Source organism: Oncorhynchus kisutch, unplaced genomic scaffold (assembly GCF_002021735.2).
Source record: "Oncorhynchus kisutch isolate 150728-3 unplaced genomic scaffold, Okis_V2 scaffold3992, whole genome shotgun sequence".
Classification (NCBI taxonomy): Eukaryota; Metazoa; Chordata; class Actinopteri; order Salmoniformes; family Salmonidae; genus Oncorhynchus; species Oncorhynchus kisutch.
In genome coordinates, this window is record NW_022265937.1 from 29,521 (window position 1) to 48,716 (window position 19,196).

Here is a 19,196-nt window from a genome sequence, read left to right on the forward strand (position 1 = left end):
ACCATGAAGGCCTGTTAGGTTCTCCCATCTCCACAGAGGAACTCTAGTACTCTATCAGAGTGACCATCGGGTTCTTGGTCAACTCCCTGATTGCTCAGTTTTGCCAGGCAACCAGCACTAGAAGGAGTCTTGGTGGTTCCAAACTTCTATTTAAGAATGATGGAAGCAACTGGTATTGGGGACCTTCAATGCTGTAGAATTGATTTGGTACTCTTCCCCAGATCTGTGCCTCAACACAATCCTGTCTCTGAGCTGTACAGACAATTTCTTCAACCTCATGGCTTGGTTTTTGCTCTGACATGCACTGTCAACTGTGGGACCTTATATAGACAGGAGTGTGCCTTTCCAAATCATGTCCAATCAATTGACTTTACAACAGGTGGACTCCAATCAAGTTGTATAACCATCTCAAGGATGAGCAATGGAAACAGGATGCATCTGAGCTCAATTGCGAGTCTCTTAGCAAGGAGTCTGAATACTTGTATAAATAAGATATTTCTCTTTTATTTTTATTTGCAAAAATGTCTAAAAACATGTTTTTGCTTCGTCATTATGGGGTGTTGTGTGTAGATTGATGAGGATTTTATTTTATTTAATCCATGTAACGCTCTGGGTGTCGTGGGTGTGGAGTCATACGCAGGAAACAGAGAGTTCAATACTGTGCTATTTAATGCACTCGCGAAACACTGGGTGCTCAAAGACAAATGCCCCAAACACGGGGGACGAAAACAGTACAGCAGAATACACGACCAGGAACAAACACGTTCGTCTACTTTATACACGAAGGTTACAATAATTCATCCCGCACAAAGAAACAGCCCAACTAATTATTAACTAACATGTGCTAACAATAAACATACAAGGAGGGGCCGGAATGAAAATCAGTGGCCGGCGACGACGACCGCCGAGCGCCACCCGAACGGGAAGGGGAGCCACCCTCGGTCGGACTCGTGACAATCCATTTTAGATAAGACTGTAACTTAACAAAATGTGGAAAAGGTCAAGGGGTCTGAATGCTTTCCGAAGGCACTGTATATCATACTGAAACACTCCTTAGTATTGTTCAGCAGATCAACAACCAAAAACACTCCCCAACCCTCCTACCCCATTAAACTGTATCTATATCATGCTAGTTCAAGTGTGTGCAGACTGAGAGTATAATGTGAAGCTTGGTTATGTCAGATTCACTGTAAGAGCTTTCATTCCCAAACCACTGCAGAGGAAGAGCTGTAAAGGATCACGGTTCAGGTGTGTGCAGACTGACGGAGTATAATGAAGAACGGTGTGTAGAAGGACGACAGTGTGGTAATTGTGGTGGGGAATCACGATCCTGAGTTCCTGGAGTGTCCTGTAAGGGTGAAGGAGATTAAGGTGTCAAAATATAGAGCGGCCAATCGAATCTCCTATGCTGAGGCAAATTAAAATAATTGATTAAACAAGTGATGCTTGTGAAGGTGTGGTGGTGGACTCACCACAGCCTGTAGTAAATGTTTACTACCAGTCAAAAGATACCCGGTCTGTTAAAAAGGTGGATTTTGTGGCGTTCATTGCCACAGTTATAAACTGTATGGCTCAAGTCTCAAAGAAGTTGATTTTGTGGCATTCATTTCCACAGTTATAAACTGTACGGCTCAAATCTCTAAGAAACTGGACATTATTGTGGTGTTCATTTCCAGTTATAAACTGTACGGCTCAAATCTCTAAGAAACTGGACATTATTGTGGCTGCGGCAGAAAAGTTTCAGGGACTTTTAAGGATTTTACAACGAAAGACTTGCCGGAACACGGCCCGCCCTCCCAGGATCCCTTGGGCTTGATCTTATCTGCTGTTTGACACGGCCCGCCCTCCCAGGATCCCTTGGGCCCGATCTTATCTGCTGTTTGATTCAGTTGTTCTGGGGGGAATCCTGTTTCCATCCCGCACAGTAGGCGGCGGGATGCACATTATTTTGTGAAATTAAGCAATTAGGCCCGAGGAGGTGTGGTATATGGCCAATAAACCACGGCTAAGGGCTGTTCTTAAGCACGACGCAACGTGGAGTGCCTCGACGCAGACCTTAGCCGTGGTATATTGGCCATATATCACAAACCCCTGAGGTGCCTTATTGCGATTATGAACTGGTTACCAACGTAATTAGAGCAGTAAAACTAAATGGTTTGTCATACCTGTGGTATACGGTCTGATATACCATGGCTTTGAGCCAATCAGAATTCAGGGCTCAATAGGGGGATGTTTCCTTTTTTATTTTACTGAGTGTTAGATGGGATAGGGTATTTGTGTATTTTTTCCAAGCGCAGTATAAGGGAGTTATACTCCAGTCCAGTAGGTGGCGGTAATGCAGCATTTACTGGATGCCAACCGCCGTCAAACCTCATCGAAGAAGAAGCAGCCATGATTGGTTGAGATATTAATGGGGTTTGGACATTCATGAGAAAGACTCCATTCTTTCGCTCAAGGCTTCTCTGTCAAATGGGACCTCCCGCTCTCTGTTACCGTGGAGATTTGAAAGATCCATTGGATATATAAACATGTTCATCATGGACAACATGCAACGTGTAGCTACAGGTCTCAATGATAATGATTGGATATATAAACATGTTCATCATGGACAACATGCCACGTGTAGCTACAGGTCTCAATGATAATGATTGGATATATAAACATGTTCATCATGGACAACATGCAACGTGTAGCTACAGGTCTCAATGATAATGATGGTGATTTCAGCATGTCAACCTCGTTAAGGGGAAACACCATTGTTTAGATGAATGCCAGCAAAGCCACGACACTATAACTGTAAACCAAACATTAAATATGAACTATAAACGGTGACAAACGGTTGCCACACAAACTTTTAGGGTCTACACATGAATCTGTCACAAAGAGTGGAGCTGATGGCCGACGAGCTTCAATAAGGATAAGAACCGCATTCTCCTTCAATAAAAATAATGAATGTCGACATGAGTTTTAACTTTAAGCCAAAACACACACACACACATTATTACATTCACAAATTATTGTTCTTTTATAATTAACACTTAGCTCTTAAGTATAGGTAACTACAAGAAAATGAGCTGCGATGAGGCCTATTCGTTCAGCAATTCCGAAAATGGGACAGCGACAGAAATTCAGATGATGTTTAGGCCTCACAGAGAAAGACAGAAACCCAGACTCAGCGGTTAGCCTACTATTTGAAGTATTTTATTAGGCTAAAAAGGAATGAATCATCTTCACTCTGGGTTATGAAAAGAGAACAGAATGAATCATCTGCACTATGGGTTACGAAAACAGAACAGAATGAATCATCTTCACTCTGGTTATGAAAAGAGAACAGAATGAATCATCTGCACTATGGGTTACGAAAACAGAACAGAATGAATCATCTTCACTGTGGGTTATGAAAAGAGAACAGAATGAATCATCTTCACTCTGGGTTACGAAAAGAGAACAGAATGAATCATCTTCACTCTGGGTTATGAAAAGAGAACAGACTGAATCATCTTCACTCTGGGTTACGAAAAGAGAACAGGACGATACAATCACGAGGATTCACTTTTATAGACAGACAGACGCACTGAAAAAGCATTGGGAAAACAACCCCTCGCAATACGAGCTGGAATTACAAGGGTCTATTAAACTGAACTTTTTGATGAACAAAAATATTTGAATGGGAAGAGACTGTCACTGGCAAACATGGTTACGAGGAAGGGATACTATAATATAATGTGTTGTTTGGTGTCTATCTCACCACCATCATGGAGAAAATCACAAGAGATAATTCAAACACAAAAAAGTAAAGAAAAACAATTAAATGCATCATTCTTACATTACCTAAAATGATTAATAAGCTACTAATGAGATAGACCTATATAAGCAATATAACAATGCAGATGTACAAACTATGGCAAAAAGCTCTGGCCACATTCAGCACAGCTGTAAGGTTTCTCTCCTGTATGAACTCTATTGTGCATTTTAAAGGTCTGATGATCTTGCTTAAAAGACAGAACATGGGTAAGGTTTCTCCCCATGTGTCTCATTTGTGTGTCCAGAGGTGTTGTTTCATGAGGTCTGCTCGTCTAAAACTTTTCCCACATACAGGACAGCTGTACGATTATCTCTCCTGTGTGCACTGTCATTTTGTCTTTTTCAGATCAAATAACCGTTGCCAGTCTGTCCCACACACAGAGCAACTGTATCTCTGAGCTTTGAGATTCCCCTAGGTTTCTTTAGGTTCTCCTGATGTAGAGGTTCTCCCCTCCGAACTCTCGTCTGTGTGAATGAGACAACATAGGTTAGAAGGTTCAGTGCAGTGATGTGATGTCCTGTCTTTTATACACATTTACACACAAAATACTGTTTATTTTAAATTATGATAATACCCTTTTAGCGTAAGTGCTGTTTGAATTTTGAAATTTCAATCTGTTTTGGTGGGATGGAATTTTGGCCTGTCTGGTGACATCACCAGGCGGTAATGTAGTTAACAGACCAATAAGAAAGAGAGTTCCAAACCTCTCTGCTAATAACAGCTCATTTTCAGTTTTCCTCCTCCCTACTCAGACAACTCCCAGACAGTCCTAGCAAAATTCTTGCTTGAGATGTTGCTTGTTTGTCGTTGACCATTTTAATTGAAAACAATCACAGCAAGGTACTTCATTTTTACCCAGAAATGATTTCACAAAAAATGGCTGCATTGGATTTTTAAATCAAAGAGTGATGTTCATGCTTCCACTTACCGAGACGATGAAGATCCCAACCAACCTCTTCTCCATCTGAATTAATCAGACCACCAACTTCCTCATCTTCTCCCTCCCGCTCTCCTTCAATTGTAACAGGGTTTTGAAACTCAACAGGTGGTAAACCAACATGAGTTTTCTGGTGTCTCTGAAGTTTTTGAGAACTAATGAAGCTCTGGCCGCATTTAGTGCAGCTGTAAGGTTTCTCTCCTGTATGATATCTGTGGTGGACTTTAAGGCCTGCTAATCTTACAAAACTCTTATTGCAGACAGGGCAAGGGTGTCGTTTCTCTCCAGTGTGCACTGACTGGTGGTCTTCAAGATACCCCTTCTCACTGAAACACTTCCCACACACAGAACAGTAGTGAGGTTTCCCTGCGTGTTGCAGAGAGTGGTCCTTTAGCTGATCTGGACGGCTGAAACCCTTCCCACACACAGAACAGTGGTGGGGTTTCCCTGCGTGTTGCAGAGAGTGGTCCTTTAACTGATCTGGACGGCCAAAACCCTTCCCACACACAGAGCAGGAGTAAGGTTTCTCTTCCGCGTGTAACCACTGGTGCCTTTTCAAGGCTGAGGCGAAACCAAACCTCTTGTCACATTTGGAGCAGACGTAAGGTTTCTCTCCAGTGTGCACTTTCTGGTGGTCTTGAAGATGTCTTTTTACACGGAACTGCTTTCCACACACAGAGCAAGGGTATGGCTTTTCTCCTGTGTGTATTCTCATATGTATTAGCAGTGATGATAGCTTTTGGCAATCTCTTCCGCACACTGAACAGCAGTGAGAGCTCTTTGCTGTGTGATTCTCCTGTTTTTTTTTAGGTTCTCCTGATGTAGAGTGACTCACTTCCCTGTCAGTGCAGTGGTTATGTCTCTCTGCTGTGGGATAAGATGGGATGGATAAACTATGTGAAAATGTGGAATTGTCACCATAGTTTTTTTCCCGTTGAATAACTGAAAGTAATATAAATAATTATTAATAAAACATTTTTGCAATTCAAGCCCTTACAGAATGAGTCCCTTAAACTTACCAAAAGCAGGATCCTCGTCCTCCTCTTTCACTTTGATATCCAGTGGTGGTGTAAAACCACACTCTTCTACAGACACTTGACTCTCTCCTGTGTGTGTTCTCTGGTGTTTGGTAAGATTTGACGATGAAGAGAAACTCTCCCCACACACGGAGCAACTGTACAGCTTCTCTCCTGTGTGCACCGTCTGGTGTTTTTTCAGGTTTCCTTTGTCACTGAATTGCTTCCCGCAGACAGAGCAGGAGTAAGGTTTTTCTCCCGTGTGAGTTCTCATGTGTATTTGTAGTTTTGATAACTTCTGACAGTTTTTTCCACACACTGTACAGCAGTGAATCTTCTTAACTGTGTGATTCCCCTGGTGTTGTTCAGGTAATCCTGATGTAGAGGGACTTCCTTCAGTCTCAGAGCAGTGGTCAGGTCTCTCTGCTGTGGGTTAAGATGGGATGGATAAACCATGTGTAATGTGGAACTATATATTTTTTTCCCCTTTGAACAACTGAAAGTAACGCAATGATTGGTTTAAAAATAAAAAAAAGTTTGGCAATTCATGCCCTTACAGAATAAGTCCCTTTAACTTACCAAAAGCAGGATCCTCTTCCTCCTCTTTCACTATGATAACCAGTGCTGGTGTAAAACCATGACTCTCTCCTGTGTGTGTTCTCTGGTGATTGGTAAGAATTGACGATGAAGAGAAACTCTCCCCGCACACGGCGCAACTGTACAGCTTCTCTCCTGTGTGCACTGTCTGGTGTTTTTTCAGGTTTCCTTTGTCACTGAATTGCTTCCCGCAGACAGAGCAGGAGTAAGGTTTTTCTCCCGTGTGAGTTCTCATGTGTATTTGTAGTTTTGATAACTTGTGACAGTTTTTTCCACACACTGAACAAAAGTGAATCTTCTTAGCTGTGTGATTCCCCTGGTGTTGTTCAGGTAGTCCTGATGTAGAGGGACTCCCTTCGCTGTCAGAGCAGTGGTCATGTCTCTCTGCTGTGGGATAAGATGGGATGGATAAACTATGCGAAAATGTGGAACTAACTATATATTTTTCCCTTCGAATAACAAAGTATTACAAAGTTTGATAAAAACAAATGTTTTGCAATTCAAGCCCTTACAGAATAAGTACCTTAAACTTACCAAAAGCAGGATCCTCGTCCTCCTCTTTCACTATGATATCCAGTGGTGGTGTAAAACCACACTCTTCTACAGACACTTGACTCTCTCCTGTGTGTGTTCTCTGGTGATTGGTAAGAATTGACGATGAAGAGAAACTCTCACCGCACACGGAGCAACTGTACAGCTTCTCTCCTGTGTGCAAGGTCTGGTGTTTTTTCAGGTTTCCTTTCTCACTGAATTGTTTCCCGCAGACAGAGCAGGAGTAAGGTTTTTCTCCTGTGTGAGTTCTCATGTGTATTTGTAGTTTTGATAACTTCTGACAGTTTTTTCCACACACTGAACAAAAGTGAATTTTCTTAGCTGTGTGATTCCCCTGGTGTTGTTCAGGTAGTCCTGTTGTAGAGGGACTCCCTTCACTCTCAGAGCAGTGGTCAGGTCTCTCTTCTGTGGTCAAGACATAAATATGGATTAACTCAAATTAGTCAACACCCTGACTAAGTCAAAATGTTTGTTCCTGAGGAAACAGAAAATAAATAAATATTGTAAATTTATAGGGTCCATACTTTTCTCGAAAAATGCTACATGTTAGCTTTTCCCATGAGATAACCTGGCACAGTTAGCCCTAAGCTAACCACCACAGGGATATTTTAAACCTCCAAATCAAGGCTGTTCCACTTAAAATCTAATTAAATGTTATTGGTCGTGAACACAGTATTCTGCCGTTGTTATAGCAGGTGATGTTTCTAGCTCCAACAGTGCAGTGTTACCAAACAATACAGTTTGGTGGGATTTGTATGTATGTATCAGAACAGTCTGGAATATATTAATATTTTTTTTATTTGACCTTTATTTAACTAGGCAAGTCAGTTAAGAACAAATTCTTATTTTCAATGACGGCCTAGGAACAGTGGGTTAACTGCCTGTTCAGGGTCAGAACGATAGATTTGTACCTTGTCAGCGCGGGGGTTTGAACTTGCAACCTTCCGGTTACTAGTACAACTCTCTAACCACTAGGCTACCCTGCCGCCCCATATATATATATATATATAATGGTGTGTATAGACAGTAAGGTCAGTATATGAATAGAAAAGGTGTGTACAGCAGCAGTTAAATAGGTATATACATATGAACTCGGTAAAACAGTATATAAACATAATTGCACATCATCTGCACATCACTCCAGTATTAATGCTAAGTTGTAATTATTTTGCCTCTATGGCCTACCTCACTTTTTAAATTATTATTATTTGTTATTATTTTATTTCACCATTCTTTAACCAGGTGGCCAGTTGAGAACAAGTTCTCATTTACAACTGCGACCTGGCAAAAATAAAGCAAAGCAGTGTGACACAAACAACAACACAGAGTTACACATGGAATAAACAAACAATTGAGCAATTAAAACACTGGAGTGAAGAAGATGCAGAAGATGAATTTGCAAGTAGAGATACTGGGGTGCAAAGGAGCAAAAAAATATATGTATGGGGATGAGGTAGTTGGATGGGCTATTTACAGATGGGCTATGTACAGGTGCAATGATCTGTAAGATGCTCTGACAGCTGATGCTTAAAGTTAGTGAGTATATGAGTCTCCAGCTCCAGTGATTTCTGCAATTCGTTCCAGTCAATGGCAGCAGGGAACTGGAAGGATAGGCGGCCAAAGGAGGAATTGGCTCTTGGGGGTGAGGAACAGCGAACGGAGGAAATGTCATGCTGAAACTGGAAAGGGCCTTCACCAAACTGCCACAAAGTTAGAAGCACAGAATCGTCTAGAATGTTATTGTATGCTGTAGCTCTAAGATTTCCCTTCGCTGGAACTAAAGGAGCCTAGCCCGAACCATGAAAAACAGCCCCAGACTGTTATTCCTCCTCCACCAAACTTTACAGTTGGCACTATGCATTCGGGCGTGATTCATCAATCCAGAAAACGCGTTGGCACTGCTCCAGAGTCCAATGGCAGCGAGCCTTACACCACTCCAACCGACGCTTGACATTGTGATCTTAGGCTCATGGAAACTCATTTCATGAAGCTCCCGACAAACCGTTATTGTGCTGAAGTTACTTCCAGAGGCAGTTTTGGAACTCGGTAGTGAGTGTTTTGTGTGAGCTTGTGTGGCCTACCACTTTGCGGCTGAGCCGTTGTTGCTCCTAGATGTTTGCACTTCACAATAACAGCACTTACAGTTGATCGAGGCAGTTGAGCTCTTCAGTACGGGTCATTCTATTACCAATGTGACGCATGTCCACATACACTACGTGGACAAAAGTATCTTACTCAATGGAAGGACTAAGTTTAATCCAGATCCGATGTGGGTATTTATTGACTATTATGTCAATCCTACAAATCAAAAGGGCCCATTTGGATTCAATCAATGAGATTCATTTCTCAGAGATTAAATGTAATTTCAACAAAATAATAATGTTGCAGGAAAGCGAATCTTATCTGTTACCAACTACAGATGCAATTTCATCAGAATCATTGTGATGGTGGTTGTCATGGCTACCTGAAATGACATGGAATGATTCAAGGGGTAAACAAAACGTGTGACTATTTTACAGCTATTATCGGTCACTGTCCTGTGTTTTTATTCCATAAACAATGAACCTTTTATTGAATTAAACAGATGGTCACACTATCTGTAGATGGACTATCTAAACGAATAGTGTGTCCATCTGTACAGCAGCTACAGATGGACTATCCGTTGCTTAGCAACTGCCTCCCACGGTTACAGTTATGTTTAGAATAAGGGTACGGTTAGGGTTATGTTTAGAATAAGGGTACGGTTAGGGTTATGTTTAGAATAAGGGTACGGTTAGGGTTATGTTTAGAATAAGGGTACGGTTAAGGTTATGTTTAGAATAAGGGTACGGTTAAGGTTATGTTTAGAATAAGGGTACGGTTAGGGTTATGTTTAGAATAAGGGTACGGTTAAGGTTATGTTTAGAATAAGGGTACGGTTAAGGTTATGTTTAGAATAAGGGTACGGTTAAGGTTATGTTTAGAATAAGGGTACGGTTAAGGTTATGTTTAGAATAAGGGTACGGTTAAGGTTATGTTTAGAATAAGGGTACGGTTAAGGTTATGTTTAGAATAAGGGTACGGTTAAGGTTATGTTTAGAATAAGGGTACGGTTAAGGTTATGTTTAGAATAAGGGTACGGTTAAGGTTATGTTTAGAATAAGGGTACGGTTAAGGTTATGTTTAGAATAAGGGTACGGTTAAGGTTATGTTTAGAATAAGGGTACGGTTAAGGTTATGTTTAGAATAAGGGTACGGTTAGGGTTATGTTTAGAATAAGGGTAAGGTTAGGGTTATGTTTAGAATAAGGGTAAGGTTAGGGTTATGTTTAGAATAAGGGTAAGGTTGGGGTTATGTTTAGAATAAGGGTATGGTCAGGGTTATGTTTAGAATAAGGGTAAGGTTAGGGTTATGTTTAGAATAAGGGTACGGTTAGGGTTATGTTTAGAATAAGGGTACGGTTAGGGTTATGTTTAGAATAAGGGTAAGGTTAGGACTAGTAGATAGTTTGCTCAGCTGGTAGGTCATGGCACTTCTAACGCCAGGGTTGTGGGTTCAATTCCCACGGAGGACCCGTACAACAACAACAAGGTTTGAAAATATATGCGCTCACTAACTGTAAGTCGCTCTGGATCAGAGAGTCTGCTAAATGACTCACTAACTGTAAGTCGCTCTGGATCAGAGAGTCTGCTAAATGACTCACTAACTGTAAGTCGCTCTGGATCAGAGAGTCTGTTAAATGACTCACTAACTGTAAGTCGCCTGTTAAGGCTATGGCAGAATACTGCCCCCGTTGGAGAAATGCGTGCCCATGGTAAACAGAAAAAAAATCTGTCAAAAATTGCTAATATATGCAATTAAAAATTATTATTGAATAGAAAACACTCTAAAGCTTCTAAAACCGTTTAAATTATGTCTGTAAGTAAAGCAGAACTCTCAGGGCACTCATTCTCCCAAACTCTCTCTTGTCATCCAAAAAGTTGGCCCAACTTTGACGTCATCGCCCCCACCCTTCCCAAGCACCTACAGTCCTGGGAACAGTTCCTATGCCTTCACCGCGGTGTCCGCTTTCAATGGGGCTTCTCATTGTGTGAATCGAGCGCTCACGAGAGTAATGACGGGCCAAAACCTTTCGGTCGCGCGAGAAAACAGGTTACTCTCATGCGCATTCTGCTGCTGTGGTGTCTTTCTTCCAAGATTGATTAAACGATGCGTGTGTTTCTCTTTGTCCTGAGAATTGCTGTGAAGCTATATAACATGCTAACGCTGTGTTCTGAACCAAGTTTGACAAGTTTAGTCGACATATAATATGTAATTTCAACGTTTTGGTGCGAACTAACTTTACTTTTTGGCTGCATTTCAACCGAAATATGTCGTGTTTGATAACCGAAAGACACAGACTTCAAAACTAAAGCTGTTTTTGGTAAGTATAAACCCTTCCAGGTCTTCTGATGGAAGAACAGCAAAGGTAAGGGAACATTTATGTGTTAAATTTGGGTTTCTGTGGACTCCGAGATAGAGGAGCCAAAATGCTAATTCCTGAGCGCCGACTCACATTATAGCCCAGTGAACGAAATCTGTAAAGTTAAAAATAAATGTAACACAGCGATTGCATTTAGAAGAAGTGTATCTTTCTATATATATGTAGAACATGCATATTTAGTCAAAGTTTATGTTGTGTATTCCATGTTAGCTGACGGCGTGTGCAGAAGCCATCGTCATTTCTCCGGACATTTGAGTAGCATTTTTTTAACATGGCGTCATTGTAAACAGAGATTTATGGATATTTATGGCATATTATTGAAAAAAACATAAATGTACTGTGTAACATGTAATATTACTGTCATCTGATGAAGATTTCAAAAGGTTAGTGAAATTATTTTCTTTTAATCCTGCGTTTGGTGATTGCATATTTTGTTCAATTTGGCTATGGAAATTAGCTGTGTCTTCGGTGTGTATTCCATGGTGGTTTGACATAAATATGTGCTATGTTTTCGCCGTAAAACATTTTAGAAATCTGACTTGGTGGCTAGATGAACAAGGTGTTTATCTTTCATTTGAGCTATTGGACTTGTTAATGTGTGGAGGTTAAATATTTCTAAGAATATTTTTGCGTTCTGTGCGCCATTGTGTCAGTTGAGCAGTGGGGGAGGGTACCCCTAGAGGGACATGTGGGGCCATGTAGTTAGGACTAGTAGATAGTTTGCTCAGCTGGTAGGTCATGGCACTTCTAATGCCAGGGTTGTGGGTTCAATTCCCACGGAGGACCCGTACAACAACAAGGTTTGAAAATATATGCGCTCACTAACTGTAAGTCGCTCTGGATCAGAGAGTCTGCTAAATGACTCACTAACTGTAAGTCGCTCTGGATCAGAGAGTCTGCTAAATGACTCACTAACTGTAAGTCGCTCTGGATCAGAGAGTCTGCTAAATGACTCACTAACTGTAAGTCGCTCTGGATCAGAGAGTCTGCTAAATGACTCACTAACTGTAAGTCGCTCTGGATCAGAGAGTCTGCTAAATGACTCACTAACTGTAAGTCGCTCTGGATCAGAGAGTCTGCTAAATGACTCACTAACTAAGTCGCTCTGGATCAGAGAGTCTGCTAAATGACTCACTAACTGTAAGTCGCTCTGGATCAGAGAGTCTGTTAAATGACTCACTAACTGTAAGTCGCTCTGGATCAGAGAGTCTGTTAAATGACTCACTAACTGTAAGTCGCTCTGGATCAGAGAGTCTGCTAAATGACTCACTAACTGTAAGTCGCTCTGGATCAGAGAGTCTGCTAAATGACTACAATGTAAATGTATTAGTTGACATGCTACTGATGTCTTTAGAGAATCTACAGGTGGATTATCCAAATAAAGTGTTACCAATTAACCTGCTATATATAAAATGGAACTGTATAATCTCTGAGATGTAATTAATGAAGCATGTTTATTTACCAGTATCATCCACGTCCCAGTCTTCCTCCTCTTTGACTACAATGTTAAATCTGGGTATTTCACTGCAGGTGTCGATGTCTCTATGGTTAGAGTCAGGAACCAGTGACTCCGGAGGGTTGGGTTCAGTGGAGCAGGAGAGAGGGGGGTTGGATGGGTCAGCAGAATCCTAAAACAAAGAATAAGATTGAATTAGTTATATATACCCATCAGAACCCAAAATATAAACTTGTTTTACTCCGATGTTTGTAAACAAAGTAAATGTAAACAAACACTATTTAACCCCAAAACATAGTTACAACTATTATTGTCATATCATGGATGGTCAGTCCTTGCATCAATAGCTCTGTTTATGAATCTGAGAGTGGTTACTTTTCTTCAGGCCACCTCTCAGCTTTTTATTGGCTTCTAAGAGGGGAGGCAAGACCCTTTGTGATCGTTTCAACTACTAATTGAAGCTTTAATACTTAGCTAAATGAATGATCTAACTAGCTAATACTTTAGGCATAGCCATCCCGACTGGTTTAGCATTAGTTATAGTCATTCTCACCTCATTCATCGTGAATTCTTCAGAAATAGTTTCCTATGAAAGAGTTGGGTCACTGAATTAAACTAAAGCAGATTCTTCTCAAATCCCCGACAGTTCACCACGAGGTCACATTATCTAGCGGATTACTTTCCATACAACTCAGATAGCTAACTAGCTAGGCCAACGGTAGCTAGATAATTTACTTTCCTAGACCAGATAGCAAAACTATATGAAATGGTCGTTGAAAATATCGCTAGCTCCACGTATATAGTCCGAGTTGGGCAAAATCCAAGTCTAATTTAAACGACATCAAATGATATCAGACACATTTCAGACACTACTAAACTAAGCTAGCTAGCTATCAACATAAGCATCTTCTTTCTTCCAGGCCAGCTTCCGGGTTAGATTCTTCTGTCAATCCGCATTACGGCAAAACAGCAGAAGGCTCTACGGGACACTAGCTTGTTACTATCGTTACAGTTTGATAGAAACCTGAGGAATTATTGACAATATTTACCTGTACACTAAATAATATATGCATGGTTAGCTACCAGCTAGCTACATTAGTGTTTTCCTCCTTCCGGCCTAACTTCCGGTCCATACGAGGCTCTGCTGCCGACTCATTCTGCGGTACCGCCACCACCAGTTCATCTTTTTCTATGGTATCATGGCGGTCCGCAAACAAACGTTTATTTGCATGTCGCCACCTACTGTGCTGGAATGTACGATCAATCATGATCTGACCAATTCTGCACAACCATGAAAAAAACATAACCAAATACTAACTTCTACCACCCCCCTCCCCTCCCCCCAAAAACACTCCCCAACCCTCCTACCCCATTAAACTGTATCTATATCATGCTGAACCCCCCCCCCCCCCCCTTAGTATTGTTCAGCAGGTTAAGAACCATTTCAAATGTAACATCTGTTACCCCCCAATATCTCTTTTGCCGTCTCCACAGTAACCTTCAATCTGGCATTTCTTCTTTCCACAGCCCGAGTCGTATTGATAGTCTTACCAATAAAAGCTACGAAGTCAACTTTATTCATTATTCGAAGTGTCCTTTGACACCAGACATTTAAGAGAGCAAGATTTCTGAACAGGCTTCCAAACCAGCAGAAACACAACCAACCTTAGGTACAGTTGTTCTATAAGTCTTCACTGTAGTTCCACAAATCTGTCTTAACAGCCTCTGCATACTATACATCATGACTCATTCTATCATCTCTGAGCCTCTCTAGCCTCTCTCTACCTGGCATTGTGGGAGAATTATATACATGATTTGATAACAAAAGAGAAAAGGTACACTTATGGGTTCATTCCCTGTTCTGGTAAAATGCATTTTCTATTGTATAGGGCAGGAAGCAGTTAAAGGCCATAGGGGACACTAAAAATGCAGACACATAGACGCTTAAGACCAGCTGGGCATACAAGGATCAATGAGGTTGTCTAAGGACGGGGTCAGTCAAATGACCAACTGATGGATTGCAGGCATCAATCACATCACAGGGGACACAAGTCTGTTTGATCTTAGACAACCATATGAAGTGAAGGCGACCAGGGCAGCTGAACACACTAAAAACTAGAGACACATACAAAAGGGACACAGAGTTAATTACAGAGCCAAAGCATAGGGCTGTAAAATAGAGGAATGTATAGTATTTTTAGTATAGCTGGACACGCTAGAAACTGAGGAGACACAGTCTACTGATCCTAGATATTACACAAACAAAATAATGTATTTAGCTAAGTGCAGGAACAGGAAGGGTCTTGTAATCTGGCCGAAAGCAGATGTGGGCGTTACTGGGCTGAACAAGCAGGACGAACAGATTGGAATGTAAGGGTATTTGCATTGGGGGATGAACTGATAATGTATGCAAGGAGATAAAAAGGAGAGCGAGAGCTCTGGAGGTGGTGGGTCCTGCGGGGCTCTCCGGCTTGTAATATGGGTGTATTAAAAGTCTATCATTGAATTCAAAGTTCTTGGTCGTGTCATGTTTGAATCGATTGGCCACTACAGCATCTACCAAATGCTGCACTATATTTGTCACATCCTCCCGAATACAACAGGTGTAGTTGACCTTACCGTGAAATGCTTACTTACAAGCCCCTAACCTAACAATGTAGTTCAAGAAAAATATTTACAAAATAAACTAAAGTTGAAAAAATTATTCAAAAAGAAAGAAAATGACATAACAATAACGAGGCTATTTACAGGGGATACCGGTACAGAGTCAATGTGGAGGCTATATACAGGGGATACCGGTACAGAGTCAATGTGGAGGCTATATACAGGGGGTACCGGTACAGAGTCAATGTGGAGGCTATATACAGGGGGTACCGGTACAGAGTCAATGTGGAGGCTATATACAGGGGGTACCGGTACAGAGTCAATGTGGAGGCTATATACAGGGGATACCGGTACAGAGTCAATGTGGAGGCTATTTACAGGGGATACCGGTACAGAGTCAATGTGGAGGCTATATACAGGGGGTACCGGTACAGAGTCAATGTGGAGGCTATATACAGGGGATACCGGTACAGAGTCAATGTGGAGGCTATATACAGGGGGTACCGGTACAGAGTCAATGTGGAGGCTATATACAGGGGATACCAGTACAGAGTCAATGTGGAGGCTATATACAGGGGATACCGGTACAGAGTCAATGTGGAGGATATATACAGGGGGTACCGGTACAGAGTCAATGTGGAGGCTATATACAGGGGATACCGGTACAGAGTCAATGTGTCAATGTGGAGGCTATATACAGGGGATACCGGTACAGAGTCAATGTGTCGGCTATATACAGGGGATACCGGTACAGAGTCAATGTGTCAATGTGGAGGCTATATACAGGGGGTACCGGTACAGAGTCAATGTGGAGGCTATATACAGGGGTACCGGTACAGAGTCAATGTGGAGGCTATATACAGGGGGTACCGGTACAGAGTCAATGTGGAGGCTATATACAGGGGATACCGGTACAGAGTCAATGTGGAGGCTATATACAGGGGATACCGGTACAGAGTCAATGTGGAGGTTATATACAGGGGATACCGGTACAGAGTCAATGTGGAGGCTATATACAGGGGATACCGGTACAGAGTCAATGTGGAGGCTATTTACAGGGGATACCGGTACAGAGTCAATGTGGAGGCTATATACAGGGGGTACCGGTACAGAGTCAATGTGGGGGTTATATACAGGGGGTACCGGTACAGAGTCAATGTGGGGGTTATATACAGGGGATACCGGTACAGAGTCAATGTGGGGGTTACAGGTTAGTCAAGGTCATTTGTACATGCAGGTAGGGGCAAAGTGACTATGCATAGATAATAAGCAGCGAGTAGCAGCAGTGTAAAATAATGGAGGGGGGGTCAATGTAAATAGTTCGGGAGGTCATTGTAAATAGTTTGGGAGGTCATTTGATTCATTGTTCAGCAGTCTTATGGCTTGGTGGTAGAAGCTGATCAGGAGCCTCTTGGACATAGACTTGGCACACCAGTACCACTTTCCATGCGGTAGCAGAGAGAACAGTCTATGACTCGGGTGACCGGAGTCTTTGACAATTTTTTGGGCCTTCCTCTGACACAGCCTAGTATAAACAGTACCAGTCAAAAGTTTGAACACGCCAACTTATTCAACCTGTCAAATATCAGTGACGACACAGTGAGGACCTGTTTATAGATCTTGCTCACATCGGCTACAGAAAGTGTGATCACACAGTAGTCAGGAACAGCTGGTGCTCTCATGCATGCTTCAGTGTTGCCCCGCTCCTTGAAAGCGGCAGCTCTAGCCTTTAGCTCGGTGCGGATGTTACCTGTAATCCATGGCTTCTGGTTGGGACATGTATGTACAGTCACTGTGTACAGTCTGTGCTAGCAAAACAGTCCTGTAGCGTAGAATCTGCGTCCTCTGACCACTTACGTATTGAGCGAGTCACGGGTACTTCCTGCTTTAGTTTTAGCTTGTAAGCAGGAATCAGGAGGATAGAATTATGGTTAGATTTGCCAAATGTTGTATTTGTATTTATTAGGGATCCCCATTAGCTGCTGCCAAGGTAGCTACTCTTCCTGGGGTTTATTAGGGATCCCCATTAGCTGCTGCCAAGGTAGCTACTCTTCCTGGGGTTTATTAGGGATCCCCATTAGCTGCTGCCAAGGTAGCTACTCTTCCTGGGGTTTATTAGGGATCCCCATTAGCTGCTGCCAAGGTAGCTACTCTTCCTGGGGTTTATTAGGGATCCCCATTAGCTGCTGCCAAGGTAGCTACTCTTCCTGGGTTTATTAGGGATCCCCATTAGCTGCTGCCAAGGTAGCTACTCTTCCTGGGGTTTATTAGGGATCCCCATTAGCTGCTGCCAAGGTAGCTACTCTTCCTGGGGTTTATTAGGGATCCCCATTAGCTGCTGCCAAGGCAGCTACTCTTCCTGGGGTTTATTAGGGATCCCCATTAGCTGCTGCCAAGGCAGCTACTCTTCCTGGGGTTTATTAGGGATCCCCATTAGCTGCTGCCAAGGTAGCTACTCTTCCTGGGGTTTATTAGGGATCCCCATTAGCTGCTGCCAAGGTAGCTACTCTTCCTGGGGTCCAAACACACCAAAGCATCCAGATTACATATAAAACAAAATATAAAACAGTGAACTATGTTTATACTGAATTAACTATTTTATTTTATTTCACCTTTATTTAACCAGGTAGGCAAGTTGAGAACAAGTTCTCATTTACAATTGCGACCTGGCCAAGATAAAGCAAAGCTGTTCGACACATACAACAACACAGTTACACATGGAGTAAAACAAACATACAGTCAATAATACAGTATAAACAAGTCTATATACGATGTGAGCAAATGAGGTGAGATAAGGGAGGTAAAGGCAGAAAAAGGCCATGGTGGCAAAGTAAATACAATATAGAAAGTAAAACACTGGAATGGTTGATTTGCAGTGGAAGAATGTGCAAAGTAGAGATGGAAATAATGGGGTGCAAAGTAGCTAAATAAATAAAGTAGGGAAAGAGGTAGTTGTTTGGGCTAAATTATAGATGGGCTCTGTACAGGTGCAGTAATCTGTGAGCTGCTCGAACAGCTGGTGAGGGAGATAAGTGTTTCCAGTTTCAGAGATTTTTGTAGTTTGTTCCAGTCATTGGCAGCAGAGAACTGGAAGCAGAGGCGGCCAAAGGAAGAATTGGCTTTGGGGGTGACCAGAGAGATATACCTGCTGGAGCGCGTGCTACTGGTGGGTGATGCTATGGTGACCAGCGAGCTGAGATAAGGGGGGACTTTACCAAGCAGGTGACCAGGAGCCAGTGGGTTTGGCGACAAGTATGAAGCGTGGGCCAGCCAACGAGAGCGTACAGGTCGCAATGGTGGGTAGTATATGGGGCTTTGGTGACAAAACAGATGGCACTGTGATAGACTGCATCCAATTTATTGAGTAGAGTGTTGGAGGCTATTTTATAAATGACATCGCCGAAGTCGAGGATTGGTAGGATGGTCAGTTTTACGAGGGTATGTTTGGCAGCATGAGTGAAGGATGCTTTGTTGTGAAATAGGAAGCCAATTCTAGATTTAACTTTGGATTGGATATGTTTGATATGGGTCTGGAAGGAGAGTTTACAGTCTAACCAGACACCTAAGTATTTGTAGTTGTCCACATATTCTAAGTCAGAGCCGTCCAGACAGGCGGGCAGGTGCAGGCAGCGAGCATGCATTTAGTTTTACTTGTATTTAAGAGCAATTGGAGGCCACGGAAGGAGAGTTGTATGGCATTGAAGCTCGCCTGGAGGGTCGCTAACACAGTGTCCAAAGAAGGGCCAGAAGTATACAGAATGGTGTCG

At 42.2% G+C, this 19,196-nt stretch overlaps 1 protein-coding gene across 4 annotated transcripts; it reads right to left on the bottom strand.

Moving 5' to 3' along the window:
- Nucleotides 1-3,179: 3,179 nt before the first annotated feature.
- LOC109880401 (zinc finger protein 345) lies at nucleotides 3,180-13,998 on the bottom strand. 4 transcript variants are annotated; one of them, XM_031821552.1, is made up of 8 exons: nucleotides 13,875-13,994; nucleotides 13,379-13,411; nucleotides 12,832-12,997; nucleotides 6,890-7,312; nucleotides 6,338-6,742; nucleotides 5,762-6,184; nucleotides 4,734-5,609; nucleotides 3,180-4,269 (listed from the first exon to the last, which is right to left on the bottom strand). In XM_031821552.1, exons 1-8 carry the CDS (start codon nucleotides 13,896-13,898, stop codon nucleotides 4,217-4,219), a joined length of 2,403 nt encoding a protein of 800 aa, XP_031677412.1. In that variant the 5' UTR covers nucleotides 13,899-13,994; the 3' UTR covers nucleotides 3,180-4,216. The 4 variants fall into 4 exon arrangements, with proteins under 4 accessions (XP_031677412.1, XP_020328199.2, XP_031677414.1 ...); XM_020472610.2 differs by lacking the exon at nucleotides 13,379-13,411 and having other exon boundaries at nucleotides 13,875-13,998; XM_031821554.1 differs by lacking the exon at nucleotides 6,338-6,742 and having other exon boundaries at nucleotides 13,875-13,996.
- Between the last annotated feature and the right edge of the window lie 5,198 nt (nucleotides 13,999-19,196).

Excerpts from the sequence above, each read along its gene's own strand:
- LOC109880401 (XM_031821552.1), bottom strand. The coding sequence starts at position 13,898 with ATGCATATATTATTTAGTGTACAG. Across the intron at positions 6,743-6,889 it reads GGACGAGGATCCTGCTTTTG|CAGAGAGACATGACCACTGC; the intron begins GTAAGTTTAAGG and ends CTTATCCCACAG. Across the intron at positions 4,270-4,733 it reads TTGGGATCTTCATCGTCTCG|ACGAGAGTTCGGAGGGGAGA; the intron begins GTAAGTGGAAGC and ends TCATTCACACAG.